Source organism: Gouania willdenowi, chromosome 7, assembly GCF_900634775.1.
Source record: "Gouania willdenowi chromosome 7, fGouWil2.1, whole genome shotgun sequence".
Taxonomy (NCBI): domain Eukaryota; kingdom Metazoa; phylum Chordata; class Actinopteri; order Blenniiformes; family Gobiesocidae; genus Gouania; species Gouania willdenowi.
The window spans coordinates 39,515,846-39,530,893 of NC_041050.1; the positions used below are offsets into that span (position 1 = coordinate 39,515,846).

A 15,048-nucleotide genomic window follows, 5' to 3' on the forward strand; every position below is an offset into this window, starting at 1 on the left:
GAAAAACATTTTTTTTTTTTTAAATGTTTGCAAATTTATTAGAAATACAGAATGTACATGTTATGTACATGTTATATTTTCAGTGTTACGTCCCTAGTCTAGGGTAGGAACAAACACATTTAAAAGAAACAGAGAGTTGAATAAGGCAAAGGTCATTTATTGCCCAACAATTAAACACAAAAACAGAAGCATAAACGTCAGGGTGAACCAAGGCCAAAATAATAAATAAACTCCTATATTAAGCCTATACACAAAAACACTAGAAAACAGGAAATGAAATGGCAGCTCACCCCTACAGCTTCTTTAAAAAATATAAACAATAATTCCAGGTACAGTTCAAACTAAAACGCTGGTTAAACCAGGAACACTAAACACAAGGAAATAACTCAAAACGCTGGGTAAACCAGGAACACTAAATACACACACACACTTCACACAGCCAGTTACACTCTTGGTGGACAGCAAGCAAGGGAGAGTCACACAGCCACTACTGCTCTCCACCAGTTTCTGGGGTAGACAGTCCTTATGTAGGGCCACACCCTGGGGAGAACCAATCAGCATCCTTGGTGATGGCCACTCCCTGCTGTCCTGCTCATTGGGATAGATATTACATTGTGGATTGGTTAAACACAATAAGGCACCAGCCGTAACATACAGCCATTTTCAGATCCTCCAGAGATGTTCAATGGGATTCAAGTCTGGGCCACTGTAGGACATTCACAGAGTTGTCCTGAAGCCACTCCTTCCATATCTTGGCTGTGTGCTTAGGGTCGTTGTCCTGTTGAAAGATAAACCGTCGCCCCAGTCTGAGGTCAAGAACGTTCTGGACCAGGTTTTCTTCCAAGATGTTTCTATACATTACTGCATTCATTTTTTCCTCAATCTTGACTAGTCTACCGGTTCCTGCTGCTGAAAAACATCCCCACAGCATGATGCTGCCACCACCATGCTTCACTGTAGGGATGGTATTGTCCAGGTGATGAGCGGTGCCTGGTGTCCTCCAAACATAACGCTTGGCATTCACGCCAAAGAGTTCAATCTTTGTCTGATCAGACCAGAGAACTTTGTTTCTCATGGTCTGAGAGTCTTTCAGGTGCCTTTTGGCAAACTCCAGGTGGGCTGCCATGTGCCTTTTACTAAGGAGTGGCTTCTGTCTGGTCACTCTACCATACAGGCCTGATTGGTGGAGTGCTGCAGTGATGGTCGTCTTGCTGGAAGGATCTCCTCTCTCCACAGAGGAACCCTGGAGCTCTGTCAGAGTGACCATCAGGTTGTTAGTCACCGCCCTCACTAAAGCCCTTCTTCCCCGATCACTCAGTTTAGAGGGACAACCAGCTCTAGGAAGAGTCCTGGTGGTTCCAAACTTCTTCCATTGACGGATGATGGAGGTCACTGTGCTCATTGGGACCTTTAAAGCAGCAGAGATGTTTCTGTACCCTTCTCCAGACAATCCTGTCTCAGAGGCCTACAGACAATTCCTTGGACTTCATGTTTGTTTAGTGGTCTGACATACACTGTTAACTGTGGGACCTTCTATAGATAGATAGGTGTGTGCCTTTCCAAATCATGTCCAATCAACTGAATTTACCACAGGTGGACTCCAGTTAGGCTGTAGAAACATCTCAAGGATGATCAGTAGAAAAAGAATGCACCTCAGCTCCATTTTGAGCTTGATCTCAAAGGCTGTGAATACTTATGTACAAGTGATTTCTTCATTTTTTATTTTCAATAGATTTGCCAAAAATTTCAAACAAACGTTTTTAAGTTGTCATTATGGGGTATTGTGTAGAATTTAGAGGAAAAAAGTGAATTTAATCCCTTTTGGAAAAGAGAAGCACTGTGAATACTTTCTCTATGCACTGTGTGTATATATATATATATATATATATATATATATATATATATATATATATATATATATATATATATATATATATATTAGGCTTCATATATAGATATATATCTATATATGAAGCCTAATTAACAATAATAGTTATACATTCTTATGAATTACAAGATACTATCTGATAATTATGACTTAGATTTAAAAAAAATAAATATATAATTATTTTAATTTTCCTAGTTTTTCTCACGTTCAACTTTACAAAATATTTTTTTACTCCTAAAATTTGAAACAAACAAACCACATTCTGTAGTTTACAGAAGGGAAATCATCCAACCAATAGAAAACGCTGTTTCAAACCACATGACCAAACACGGAAGTGCAGTTAACTAGGTTGTGCGTTACATTTTCATTGAGGATCGCGTTGTTTTGAAGCTTTTATTTAGCATTTAGGGACGTTTAAAGTGAACCGAGCAGTGAGGATGACTCAGGCCGAGAAGGAGCAGCAGGACAACGGGAAGGAGAAAGAAAAGGAGCGGGAGAAGGACCGAGAACAGCAGCGTGGAGTGAAGAGACCCATCGCTCCTCCTGCTATCCCTGATTGTCCTCTACAGGAGGTGAGAATCATAAATACAGAACTAATGCTTATTAAAGAAACCTCTGTGTTCCTGCTTAAACAGACTGGATTTATTAGTTTAGCAGGTCAGTAGATACTTTAATTAATTATTATTATCTAAAAGAAACATTTAACATTCAGGATAAAACCCACGTTTGTTCTGCAAAACCTCTGCTCACAACTTCTCCTGCTATGAAGAGAAAATATGTTGTTAAATATGAGAACTGAGTAGAATGTGATGACTTGTATAATAAATATACACACTGTATGTATGGGGCGCCCATTGTAACATTTAGCAACATTTAGCAACACGGTTGAAACAAAATATTTATCTTATATGCAAATTTACCGGAAGTACAAAAATAAAAGCTCATTGACAAAAGCTGATAATTACACAAATAAAATGATGGCTGTAAACATGAAATCCAACATTTACTCACACGTTGTTTTTTTATTACTTGTGCCAATTACACACAAATAACTTTTCTGAATGAATAGAGCAGTTATTCCACAAGAATTAGTTTCAACATGTAAGACTTTGGAATGACATTTAATGATTATTGATTATTCTGGTGTCCACATAATAATGACTTTTCATTTTTATCTCCTGTTCTACAGCAAATCCAGAGTAACTTCATAATGGTCATCCACCCTGGTTCCAGGTGGCTCCGTATCGGCCGTGCCACAGACACCCTCCCTGTGACGGTTCCTCACGTCATCGCACGCAGACACAAACAAAGTGGACAAGAACGATATGAAGACGCGTGGCTTCTGAGAGACGGTCTAAATGTAAGAGAAGCGTGCGTGGTGGAGGTGTTTCTCCAGTGTTTAACCTTTGGTTGACCAACAGAAACCAGAGAGCACTGAGCAGAGGCAGAACGGGCTGAAGATGGTGGACCAGGCCATCTGGTCCAGGAAGATGTCCAACGGTGTGAGGAGGACCCCCGTCTCTGCTGAACAGGTTGGATTCATGTGTTTGATTAGCAGTAATACATGTGTTAATTAAGTGTGTGTGTGTGTGTGTGTGTGTGTGTGTGTGTGTGTGTGTGTGCGTGTGTGTGTGTGTGTGTGTGTGCGCGTGTGTGTGCGTGCGTGTGCGTGTGTAGGCCAGAGTTTATAACTGCCAGATCCGTCCAGCAGTCCTGGACAGCAGCTCCAGGGTGAAGTGGACCAACACAAGCCATCAGCCTCCTTACGTGGTGGGGGAGGAGGTCAGCACGTCTGTCATTAATACATGTTTCATTAAGAACCATTACAATTATTTTAATTAATATCCTCAACAAGTGGTTCTCAAACTTTTTAGACTCTAGTACCCCTTTATCTAACTTCTGAATCCACATCCCCCTTTATGTCCGACTACAACATTTTGCTCAGAATTCTATTTAAAAACATCAATAGATCCTAATAATAGAATGAATGAGTGATAACACACATTTTAAAGAATCTCATTTTGTAAATAAGTGAATGAAACAGTATTTAGTTCCTCCTGAATAGATTTATTTATATAGTTTTTATCATTTACGGTCAACACTGTGTTCTAATCGGAATAATTTCTATCATCATTTTGTGTATTTTGTTGTTTGTGTGTTCTTTTTATTATTCAGTATATATGTATTTTTTTTGTGTGTGTTTTTGTTGTTCTTTTGTGAGTTATAATATTTAGTTTTATTATCATTTTTAACTAAAAATAAACTTTATAAAGCCCCATATTTTAATGCTTTAATTTGTTAATTTTCCTCTCTCTCTTTCTCAAGTACCCCCTGTAGTGCCATTGCGTACCTCTAGGGGTACACGTACCCCCATTTGAGAAACACTGCCCTCAACGATTACATAAACAAAGAAAAGAAACGATTTAAAAAAAATCGTTTTTAATTTTTTTTTTTAATTATATATGTTTTATTTGCAAACTTCCATGATTTAGAATATCTACAAAAAATAAAGCTTGGCACACACGAGAAAAAATGATGATTAATACTAAATTTGAGCTGTTTACTGCACGCACATGCAAGGTCCTAAGCCCCGCCCCTCTCAATGCTAAAGCTAAAGCTAGCCTGCAGGCTAACACGAGGAAAGTTGTTGCTAGTGGTCTTGTAACGCATTATAAACGCTTGGTAAACAAGGCAAGTTATGATTTTATATGGAAACACTTTGGGTTTGAATGAAAACCTAGAACAAAGACACGTCACGTGTAAAAGTGTAAAAGTGAACATACTTGGTTTTAGTGTTTGAAGGATTTTATTTATGTTTAAAGAAAATATTTTACATTATTTTTTTACAAGAAATAAATAACTTTTTGGTTGATAAATACATTTTAGTGCCGCAGTTTAATTACATATTTCAAGAAAATCGTTCACTTTGGTATAAAAGCATGACATTTGGCACAGATGCTCTGTAAGGGCCAAACACCAAACACTCAATCACCTCAAAAAACTTGGGAAAAATCCCAAAATGCTCAGATCTGGTCAAACGAGGCGTCGCCTTTAGTGGGCGCAGTTCTGACTCTACTCGGGGGAGATGAACATATTTGGACTCAGGAGGACCACACCTTTCTGCTGACACCTCGTTTGACTCGATGCAAGCATTTTTTGGTTATATAATAATTATTTGAATAGCGATGGCAGCCATCTTGAAAAATGTCCACCATATTGAATTTTTGAGTGTCCAACGCCTTTTTCTAAAATAGTGTTCTTAGAGTATCTGTTTTAATACCAAAGTGAATCATTTTTTTACTAAACTATTTTGACTGAAATAATGGTGATTATAATGTTTTCTGTTTGTTTCATCGATTCTTCAGTTTAAAATGCTTCTATCCTCCAGGCTCTGTATGTGAACCCGTCAGACTGTTATAACGTCCACTGGCCAATAGTCAGAGGGCAGCTCAACGTGCACACGGGTCCTGGAGGTTCACTGACTGCAGTTCTGGCTGATCTGGAGAACATCTGGAGTCACGTCATCCACAAACATCTGGAGATCCCACGGAAAGATTTAAAGGCAGGAACAACTGTGTGATGCTGCATCAGAAACAGAAATAGTTTTATTATCAGAGACAAATATAGAGACAAGATTCATATGGAGCTAAACAAAACCATATTTGTTGATGTGTCTGTGTTACGTCTGCTATGGACTTTGTATTTATCCGAAATAAAGTTTTGATGAATAAAAAAAACTTAAATCGAAAAAAGTTTGCTTCAATAAAAAAATCCTTTTCAATCAGAAAAAAAATATTTTCAAACAAAAAAATCACTTCAAACCCCCAAAAATATTTTTCAATAAAAAAAATAAATCACTTCAATCAAAAAACACATTTTCAATTAAAAAAACAAAACATTTTCAATAAAAAAAAGAGTTCAAATGCATTTATTTGGGTTTCAAATCTTTTTTTGCATTCAAACACTTTTTTTTTGCACTAATGTTTATTTGTGGTGTGGTTGATAGTATTACAGATGTATTCTACTGGTGCCAGATATCTACAACAGACAACACGTTAAGGAGGTGGTCAACATGCTGCTGCTAAACATGGGCTTTTCAGGTATACCAACATATATGGATTATCATTATACATATTCCAGGGTTAGTGTTGTGTAATCTCTTTAATTCCTCTGTGTGGTTCCAGCGTTAATTGTTCATCAGGAGTCCGTGTGCGCTACGTTTGGGAGTGGGTTGAGTAGTGCGTGTGTGGTGGACGTAGGAGACCAGAAAACCAGTCTGTGCTGTGTAGAAGATGGAGTGTCCCATAGAAACTCAAGGTAAAAACCACATTTAATGATAAACCAGCTGTTTTAATCGGTTCTTTCAACATCTGACATAAACACACACTGGTCCTCATTTATCATCTGTTAATACGTTCAGATCTGAGCGTACGACGTGTGTTTGAGTATTTATCAATGTTGGCTACGATCACATCTCACGTCAGGTCTGAGTTTGTGTAAATAATCTGAGTGAGACTAAAAATAAAGTATTAAACTCACCTCAGCTGACATTTAACCCTTTAGCACCGACCGTAACTCTGTTAAAACTTGTTTTATTGGAAAAATTCCAGCTGTTTCTGAAAACTAACATGTTACACTTTACTGTCAACATACAAACATTACAGTAATCACATTCTCTTCTTCTTCATGGAAAAGCACGCAAAGAAATTGCGTGTAAATTGTGTGCAATAGTTACCATGAAATGGCCTGGAATCATTGGTATCTTTTTATTGTGAATAGTTTTAGACATTCTGAATTTTATATCTTTACTGAAAAAAAAACTGCTATTCATATGTATTTAGTTTTTGTGTTTTTCTCATTTTAAACTGATTTTACACTGGTAGAACATGTAATAAATTGTTATAAAAAACAACTGACATTTATTGGAAGTCTAAAGTGTTATAAAAACAGGGTAAAAGCACTTCCTCACAGGACATTTACTGATCATTTTAGAGACAAATTAAGCACAAACTAAAACCAGGCAGAGAGGTCAATATTACAAGTGTTGACAAAATAAAATGTTTAAAATAAAAGCCCATGTTACTGACATCAGTAATGTGATGAATTATTGGTAAAAATGGCTGAAATCCTAATAAACACAGACAATGGAAAACATTTAGTCATTTTAAAACTTTTTTTAAGCGTTTATATCGTTAATTTCTTTTAATGTGATATTTATTGCCTAAAGCGTGCAGACTGACGCTGATATTAACGTCATATTTTCCGTGTGTGTTTCCAGGATCTCTGTTGTGTAGTTGTTCTCAGTGCACACAGGGGGGCAGACGTCTCCTGCTCAGTAGCTGATCCTTTGTACGCTGTGATTGGTCAGATAACAATCTTTGATAATGTCCTACGACACAATTTGAACTCAGATTTACACCGTTTTTCACACACGGTTGATACATGAGGACCTCTGTGATATTGTGCATTAACTTGTTTAAATAACTTCGTTTCGGTCCCTAAAGGATGTGTTTGGCGTACAGCGGCGCAGACGTGACTAGAACGTTGTTCTGGCTTCTACAAAGAGCAGGTTTCCCATACAGAGAGTGTCAGCTGACCAACAGGCTGGACTGTCAGCTGCTGCAGCATCTGAAGGAGACGTTCTGTCATCTACATCAGGTTTGGTTTTAGTTATTGGGGGGAGGGGGAGGGGGGTTATGGTTCAGTGAGAGCACAGCTTTGATCACATTGTTTTATTTCATTCAGGACATATCAGGACTACAGGATCATGAATTTCAGACACGTTTTCCAGAAGCCCCCTCCCTCCTTTACCAAGTTCGGCTCGGAGATGAAAAATTACAGGTGAATAATGCATTTATAAGTTACTAGTGCAGTGGGAGGTTTAATATTTAGCATTGTAATATAGGCTAGCATACATCTGCAGCTTGCTGAGAGAGAGGTGTGTGTGTGTCTCTAGTCGACTAAATGAACTATGCAGAGTATAATATCTAGCACTGAAATATAGGCTACATACTGTATATATAGTCTATTTTTATTTTTATTTTGTTATTTTTAATTATTTATTATTACTCACCTTAGTTACAAACATCACTCACTGATGACACCTGCTGGTCAATATTTACGGGGTGTTTTTTTAGGATATTCGACCCACTTTAATCTATCCTGAGTTACCATGACTACCTGTCAACATTGAGCTGTTCTGCAAAGCTGCATTTAAGACAATTTTATGAAATTATTTATGAACAGTATCATTTTAGTCCAAACAAATTCAACGTTTCACACCCTTGAACCAAGCAGCAGCCATGTTGAATGTCTCAGCTCTGTCTATTCCTGAGTTGCAGAGATATTTGTGGAACGCACACACACACACACACACACACACACACACACACACACACACACACACACACACACACACACACACACACACACCTTTATAGATAGATTTAACATAGTTCTGTGCAATAAAAGTATGAAATATGCTGGAAATAATGAATTCTTTGCTAAATTTAACCTAAGTTAAGACTTTTTCTTTTTCCTCCTCAGGCGCCGATGGCTCTTTTCTATCCGTCTACGTTTGGGATCGTTGGTCAGAAAATGACGTCACTACCGTATCGTTCCCATGGCGACTCAATGGATCCTCATGATGAACATTATCTACTGGCCACGCAGAGCAAACAGGACCAGGTAAACCAGTCGTACATGACGTTTAATCCATTGGTCGATTGTGTTTTCATTTCAGAACTTTTTTGGGGTGTTCCTCACTTTAAACAAAGAACGTTCCAGTCCCACCGGTGCCCATTGCCCCCCAAATTATCATGACAAATAACACATTTTCAAATTTATTGAGCTAATGGAACAAGTGACATCAAATTTAATAATGAATCAAAAACTAAATTAAACTAATCTCCTGCATAAATCTTTTTTCAAAAGTACAGTCGTCAAAAATACAGTAAATATTAAAACATTGTTTACAATCTGTGATAAAAAGCTTAAGAAAACAAAAAATTAAATTCAGTGCACGTATTAAATAAACAAACATGCAACAATTAACATGTTTAATAATGAAATTAATATATTTCTTAAATAAATTAAAACTTAAAAACTAAATTAAACTAATCACCGGCATAAAAAAACCACATTTTGCAGTAGTCAAAAATACAGGAAATGACTATGAATTATTTACAATCTGTGGCAAAATGATTAAGAATACCAAAAAGGAAATTAATCTTTATAATTCTTGTTCCGCTCCATTTTACATGTCAATGTAAATCATTATATTTACATTTAAGTTCCACGTTACATTTTGTTCCCATCCCATATCTAATGCAGACCTAATCTTTTGTTTAATTTTTTTACTTTTTATTTTAGTTAACAATTAAAACATTTTTTACATTTTGTAAATTATGGTATTCATGCAACAAATTTATTAAATGAGCAATCAATACCATACTGAATAGCACGCATAAGATTAACTTATTACAAAGAAAATAAAAAGTAAGAAATAAAGAAAAGACAAAGAAATACTTAAAAGAAGGTGGGGGGGGGGGGGGGGGGTATGCAGTCTAATAATTTAATGCTCTCTGAATTTATTAGGCTTCTCATTATTACTGTTTTATTTTAACTTATTAATCTTTCTTTTTCCCCAAAAGTCGTCCAAATCTGCTGCAGACCGTAAGACCGTCCCCCGTCCTGGTGGGGGACTGGAGGGGGAGATGAGCACTCAGGGGGGGATGGTGGAGCTCTCAGACCTGACCAGGACCTGTGGGAGCAGCGGTGGAGTTGTGGGAGCCCAGGGAGAGATGGAGCACGGGTCTGTCCACGGGGAGTGTCTGATGGTGGGAGGAGACATGGAGGACTCCGCCTCCTCCCACCTCTCCAGGAAAACATCCATCATCAGCCAGTTTGAGAGTAAAGCCCTGGGTCTGGATAAAGCCATACTGCACAGCATCGACTGCTGTGGTGAGCACAGGGAGCGCAAATAATGTGCTGCACCAGTTCATTATAATTATTATTAAGGTTCTTTTTTGTCTCACAGCATCAGATGAAACTAAGAGGAAGATGTACAGCTCCATCCTAGTGGTGGGAGGGGGGCTCAGGTTTCACGGAGCTCAGGAGTTTCTTCTTCACCGAATCATCAATAAAATGCCTCCATCCTTCAGACGACTGGTGGACAACGTGGAAGTGATCACACGACCAAAGGTAACAGGACGAGATGTTCATGTAGTGATGGATCTGTGGCACCGAAACACAATGTTTATTATTTAAAGGATCATTTCAACTGATGTTTCACACACTTTGGTCTGAAAACAAATGGAAGATGTGCTTTTGGCACATCTTCCATTTGTTAGTGACACTAGTTAACTACATGAACCGTATGAAGTTAAAAAAAAAAATAATAATCTGACTTTTTTACAAAAAAATTACTCAAAATATTGACATTTTCAAAACATTTTTAACCAGTTGTTCTGTGATTATTCAATTTGCACACTGTATATTTTTCTTCCATGTTCATCTTCCAGTATGTCTGTAACTCCATCACATAGAAAGGTAAATATAGTAATAAGCTCCACCCACTCTCTCAGAATATAGAAATAGATCTGCTATACATCATATCTGGTGGACATGTCAGCTCCTCTAAATAGTCACAAAGTCAGTGTGTGTTTGGGTCTGGAACATGTTCAGTAAACTACTTAGCATATGTCTCAGCTCCCTGTAATGTGATCAGCTTAGAGCTATGAACATAGACTGTTCACATCACTAATGATTAGTCACAGAAATGGATTGGTTCTAGGCTCACACGCTCTGGAAATATTAACATTTTTGTTAAAACTATTTTCATTGATCCATAACTACATGTGGGAATGTAATAAATAATCTGATCTGTTTTAATTTATAGTATAAATGTTACCCATTCTGATAATATAAAACATGTTTTCTTTAAGTAACTTAAGTTATTTCACCACTTGTGAATATTGTAAATCCTTTACATGAGGTTATTGTAGCTTGGCTCTGTGTCTAATAATTAATTATTGATTATTAGTATTTTTTCAGACCAAAGTGTGTGGGATGTCCTGATAATGAGTTGAAATGACCCTCAGGGGTCACTGAGTATTGATCTCCTCTGCTGTAGGACATGGACCCTCAGCTGATCTCTTGGAAGGGGGGGGCGGTGCTGGCCTGTCTGGACACCACCCAGGAGATGTGGATCCACCACAGGGAGTGGCAGCGCTTTGGAGTCAGAATGCTGCGTGAACGAGCTGCTTTTGTTTGGTAGAAAAGAGACGACGCAGCTGTATCACATGCACAGTGGTGTGAAATATATGGTTCACCCCTATGTGAGGAGGTCGGATCTTTATTTATACACAACACACTGACATTTAAACTGCAGTACTATACAAATAAAATGATGTAACATGTATTTTATTATTATTATTGTGTTATTCTTTGTCACACACAATCTCAAACATAAGTGTTCTATACTTTTACATTCTGAAATATATTTTTCTACTGCATTTTATTTGAACTAAATGATCTAATGTGGTCACTAATGTGCACTAATTCTGTATAACAAACATGATGAAAAACTAATTCTACAGGACAAAACGGTCTCTGGAGTCGTCAGAAATTTGTGATATAAAAATAGGGTCACGACCCAAAGGTTGTGAACCTGTGCTTTAACAGATAATGGCAATGGCTATTTTAATATATTTGATCTTAATGAAACACAAACGTAACAGCATTAACACACAACACTGGAAACATGAGATCAGTTCTAAAACTTTATTTAAACTGAAGTGTTTCAAAAATAATTCCAATTATTTCCAGAAAAGAAAAAAAAACAAATTAAGTTAAGTTGCAAATCTCATTAGTGTGACTGCATAACATAGTGGAAAAGAGGAGGAAGTGATGCGTTAGCTGCTGTATCAGCCAGTCCGGCCCCTACGAGTAGGAATTCCCAGAAAGGCGTCATTAAACTGCTGTGAGGCAGCAGCAGCTGATGATGATGGGGCTGTGAACCCAACGTCTACACATGGATGTGTAGACGTTTACCTGGAGAGAAAAACACAAATTCATGAAAACACTTACAGGAAAATTAAAGATGTATCACCTTCTCTGGTCTAGATTACAACACAGCAGAGGATTGAGAAATGTAGAAAGATGTTCTTCACCTTCCTCATCCTCCTCCACCCATTGGTGGAGCGTTGGGTCCAGCTCCGTGGGTTATTCGACCCATTCGCCTCCTACCACCAGGGGGACCCGGAGGACTGCAGAGGAATGGAAATGGAAGAAAACAAATATACAAAAAAGAATTAAAAGCACTTTTTTACGCTCCTCTCTCCTGATCGTATTCTCCAGTCCAGGTTCCTGACACACCCACTGCACGTTAAGCAACCACAAGCGCGTTAGTCTATGAATGAAGGCGGTCTGAAGCTAAGGAGGCGGGGCCTTATGTCGTTATTTTTGGGCTGTCTAGAAATCATGGAACATGGAGTTTTCCCAAATGTCATAGAAATCTGTGAAAATGATAAAGCGCACTTTTAAAATGAAACCCCTTCGTTGATAAACAATGTAATGGGTTTGATCAGATTATTGATCAGATTATTGCAGGGTAAGGATCGGACACATTATTCTGTCTGAGCCACAGTTAAAATCTCTTTTTCCTCAGATTAACGTTTGTTAGTTTAGAAAGCCTGATTTTATTAACTTCTTACATTCAGAAATGATCAATGATCATCGTCGTTTCACTTATTTACTCTGTAGTGGATCAAACGTTACACACAGTGTTACAATAGTTTCATTAGTCTGATGTCTGTCAGAGTTTCACTGTAACAAACTGCAGCAGCTGACGTGCACACCTCTGGTGCACACAGCTGATCAGCTCCATGATGCAGCACACATTCTCCCAGGACAAGGAGTAGATGAAATATAATAAAATGTAACATTTTGTTCCGTCTAGAACTGGTAAATGTGAACATATAAGAAACGCTGATGGTCAATCGTTTGGCTTGCTTGTGTGACTCCTCCCACCCCCGTGACTGTTCTTTCTGAGTCTCTTCTGCAATATTATGAGTGGGTGTGGCCTAAATTGTAACTGAATCCATACTTCTAGTGCAATATCATGTTTGACCTTATGGGGGCGCTGCACTTATTCCAGGTTCAGAAGAACATAGGAGGAAAAAACTAAAGCAGACGAGAGAATACGTGCAAGGCCAGATTTGAATGGGAACGCCCACATTTCAGAGAGGCTCCGCCCTGACTGCATAACTGGGATGAGGCGCTCAGTGATTGACTTACGTACAGGGAGAGAATAGAGCCCTAAATGGGGTTTAGTGAAGTGGTAAATCCAACAATATACAATAAATATTCACTGTTACAAATGACACTGTAAATTCCAAATGCTAATTCTCCAAAAATATTTAAATGATTTATAGACACTATAGAGTCTGTTATGTTAATTATAGTGCTTCACTATTCTGACATGTAAAGTGCGAGTATTATTACTATGTATTTTGCATTATATAGTTCCAAGAACTCACCCTCTGTCATCACTGTAGCGGGAAGAAGCCGACTGTCCTTTTTTAGTCAAATCTGGCTGGAACATGGTCTTAAAACTGATGGAGAGGAAACAGCAGCGTTAGTATGTTTGGTTTCTCATTATTTCAGTAAAACAACTACATAACAATCAATCTGGTAATGAAACAATCCGTTTCCTTAGTACACGTACACAAAAACACAGCTTTAAAAAAAGTTGAGCACATGGATTCACTAGTTTCCGTCTACATTCAGATAAGGTATGATGGAGACTCACAACAGGCCAAAGAATTCCACTGCTTCCCAGAACAGATCCACCAGGAGGGAAAGTCTCCATGGAGACTGTAACCTGCTGTTCAGGACCTGGCCTGAGACATTTAAAGAGATACACACAACACATGAGAAATAAAACACTATTATTAACTAATCATAGATTTACTTCACTAACATCTCTGACTAGCTGTCCTATAGACATCAGCTGGTTTATGTGCTAGTCAGAGGTAACAGTGAAATGTTAAGGAACTTTCTAGAAATCTAAATCGCATGAGTTTCTTCTTCAACTACGCAGATTCAGCAGAGCTAAGCTAGCTGCCCGGCTAAATGCTAACAAACACTCCGTTTACAACACATTTCTGATTATAAACTGAATATATGAGCTTAGGAACACATCAAGCTTTACGTATTCATATATTAGTGACTAAACTTCTCACCGTTGGACACGTAAACCATCCTTTAGAGAAGAAGAAGCCACTATCGGCTGTGTTTTGTTTACGAAGGCTGCCCAACTTCCGGGTTCATTGCCACGTCACACACACATGGCCCAATCCCATTGGTTGAATTCTATTGGCTGAATCCCATTGGCTGAATCCCATTGGCCGAATCCTTGAGTAGCATATTAGCATGCAAACATAAAATAAAAACAATCATCTAATTAAAAAAAAAAAAAAAAACCTACAATAAATCTGAAATTTCAGCCATCAGAACATCATATTTAAAATGTTCCATCCCCCCAAAATATATTAAAAAAAAAAAAATCAACTTCAAATTTCTAAAATGACATTTATTCATCAAATTATTTTATTAATAAAATGTTTAGATTGGATGTAGACAAATGTTCTAAAACAAATTTAGAAACAACAAAACATTTATTTTAAGGAAATATTTGCTGTTTTTCTAAAGATAGAAACATTGATTTCTGCTCATTTTAAAATATTAAATTTGGCATCTACCTTAAGAATAAAAAAAACCCCTACATTTTTTTATCCATAATTTAATTATAATAATAAAAGCAGATATGCCCCCTTTCATAGTCTGCTTTAAAATCAAAGAATTTTTCTCAACGTTAGCTAAATTAAATTAAAAATGCCCATGCAAGAAAATTACATTATTTGATATTTAGGCTGAATTTATTGTGTGTTTTATAATTTATAAAATATACAATGATGGTTATTCTATTTTATATCTTATATTTATTTATTTGTGTGCAATTTGTCTGGTGAACTGTATTTTATGGTGTATTTAATTAATGTTTATATATGTTGTACATTGATGTATAGCTATGTAATAATTATATTAAATAAAAATGAAATAAAAAGACCCTCAGGACACGGAAGTGCCGCAGGGGG

General features: G+C 37.3%; 2 protein-coding genes across 3 annotated transcripts; one reads left to right on the forward strand and one right to left on the reverse strand.

Annotated features, from left to right (window-relative positions):
- The first annotated feature begins 2,325 nt into the window (after positions 1-2,325).
- On the forward strand, positions 2,326-11,309 carry actr8 (actin related protein 8). Its single transcript, XM_028454074.1, has 13 exons — positions 2,326-2,460; positions 3,078-3,248; positions 3,310-3,420; positions 3,566-3,670; positions 5,277-5,450; positions 5,895-5,988; positions 6,073-6,205; positions 7,393-7,546; positions 7,634-7,729; positions 8,435-8,575; positions 9,541-9,850; positions 9,927-10,090; positions 11,022-11,309. Exons 1-13 carry the CDS (start codon positions 2,326-2,328, stop codon positions 11,163-11,165), a joined length of 1,932 nt encoding a protein of 643 aa, XP_028309875.1. The 3' UTR covers positions 11,166-11,309.
- A 343-nt stretch (positions 11,310-11,652) lies between these two features.
- selenok (selenoprotein K) lies at positions 11,653-14,255 on the reverse strand. Of its 2 annotated transcripts, XM_028454075.1 has the most exons (5): positions 14,134-14,255; positions 13,701-13,791; positions 13,429-13,503; positions 12,061-12,156; positions 11,653-11,941 (listed from the first exon to the last, which is right to left on the reverse strand). In XM_028454075.1, exons 1-5 carry the CDS (start codon positions 14,150-14,152, stop codon positions 11,938-11,940), a joined length of 285 nt encoding a protein of 94 aa, XP_028309876.1. In that variant the 5' UTR covers positions 14,153-14,255; the 3' UTR covers positions 11,653-11,937. The 2 variants fall into 2 exon arrangements, with proteins under 2 accessions (XP_028309876.1, XP_028309878.1); XM_028454077.1 differs by lacking the exon at positions 11,653-11,941 and having other exon boundaries at positions 12,057-12,156.
- Positions 14,256-15,048: the final 793 nt, after the last annotated feature.

Excerpts from the sequence above, each read along its gene's own strand:
- actr8 (XM_028454074.1), top strand. The coding sequence starts at position 2,326 with ATGACTCAGGCCGAGAAGGAGCAGCAGGACAACGGGAAGGAGAAAGAA. Across the intron at positions 6,206-7,392 it reads GTGTCCCATAGAAACTCAAG|GATGTGTTTGGCGTACAGCG; the intron begins GTAAAAACCACA and ends CGGTCCCTAAAG. Across the intron at positions 7,730-8,434 it reads TCGGAGATGAAAAATTACAG|GCGCCGATGGCTCTTTTCTA; the intron begins GTGAATAATGCA and ends TTTCCTCCTCAG.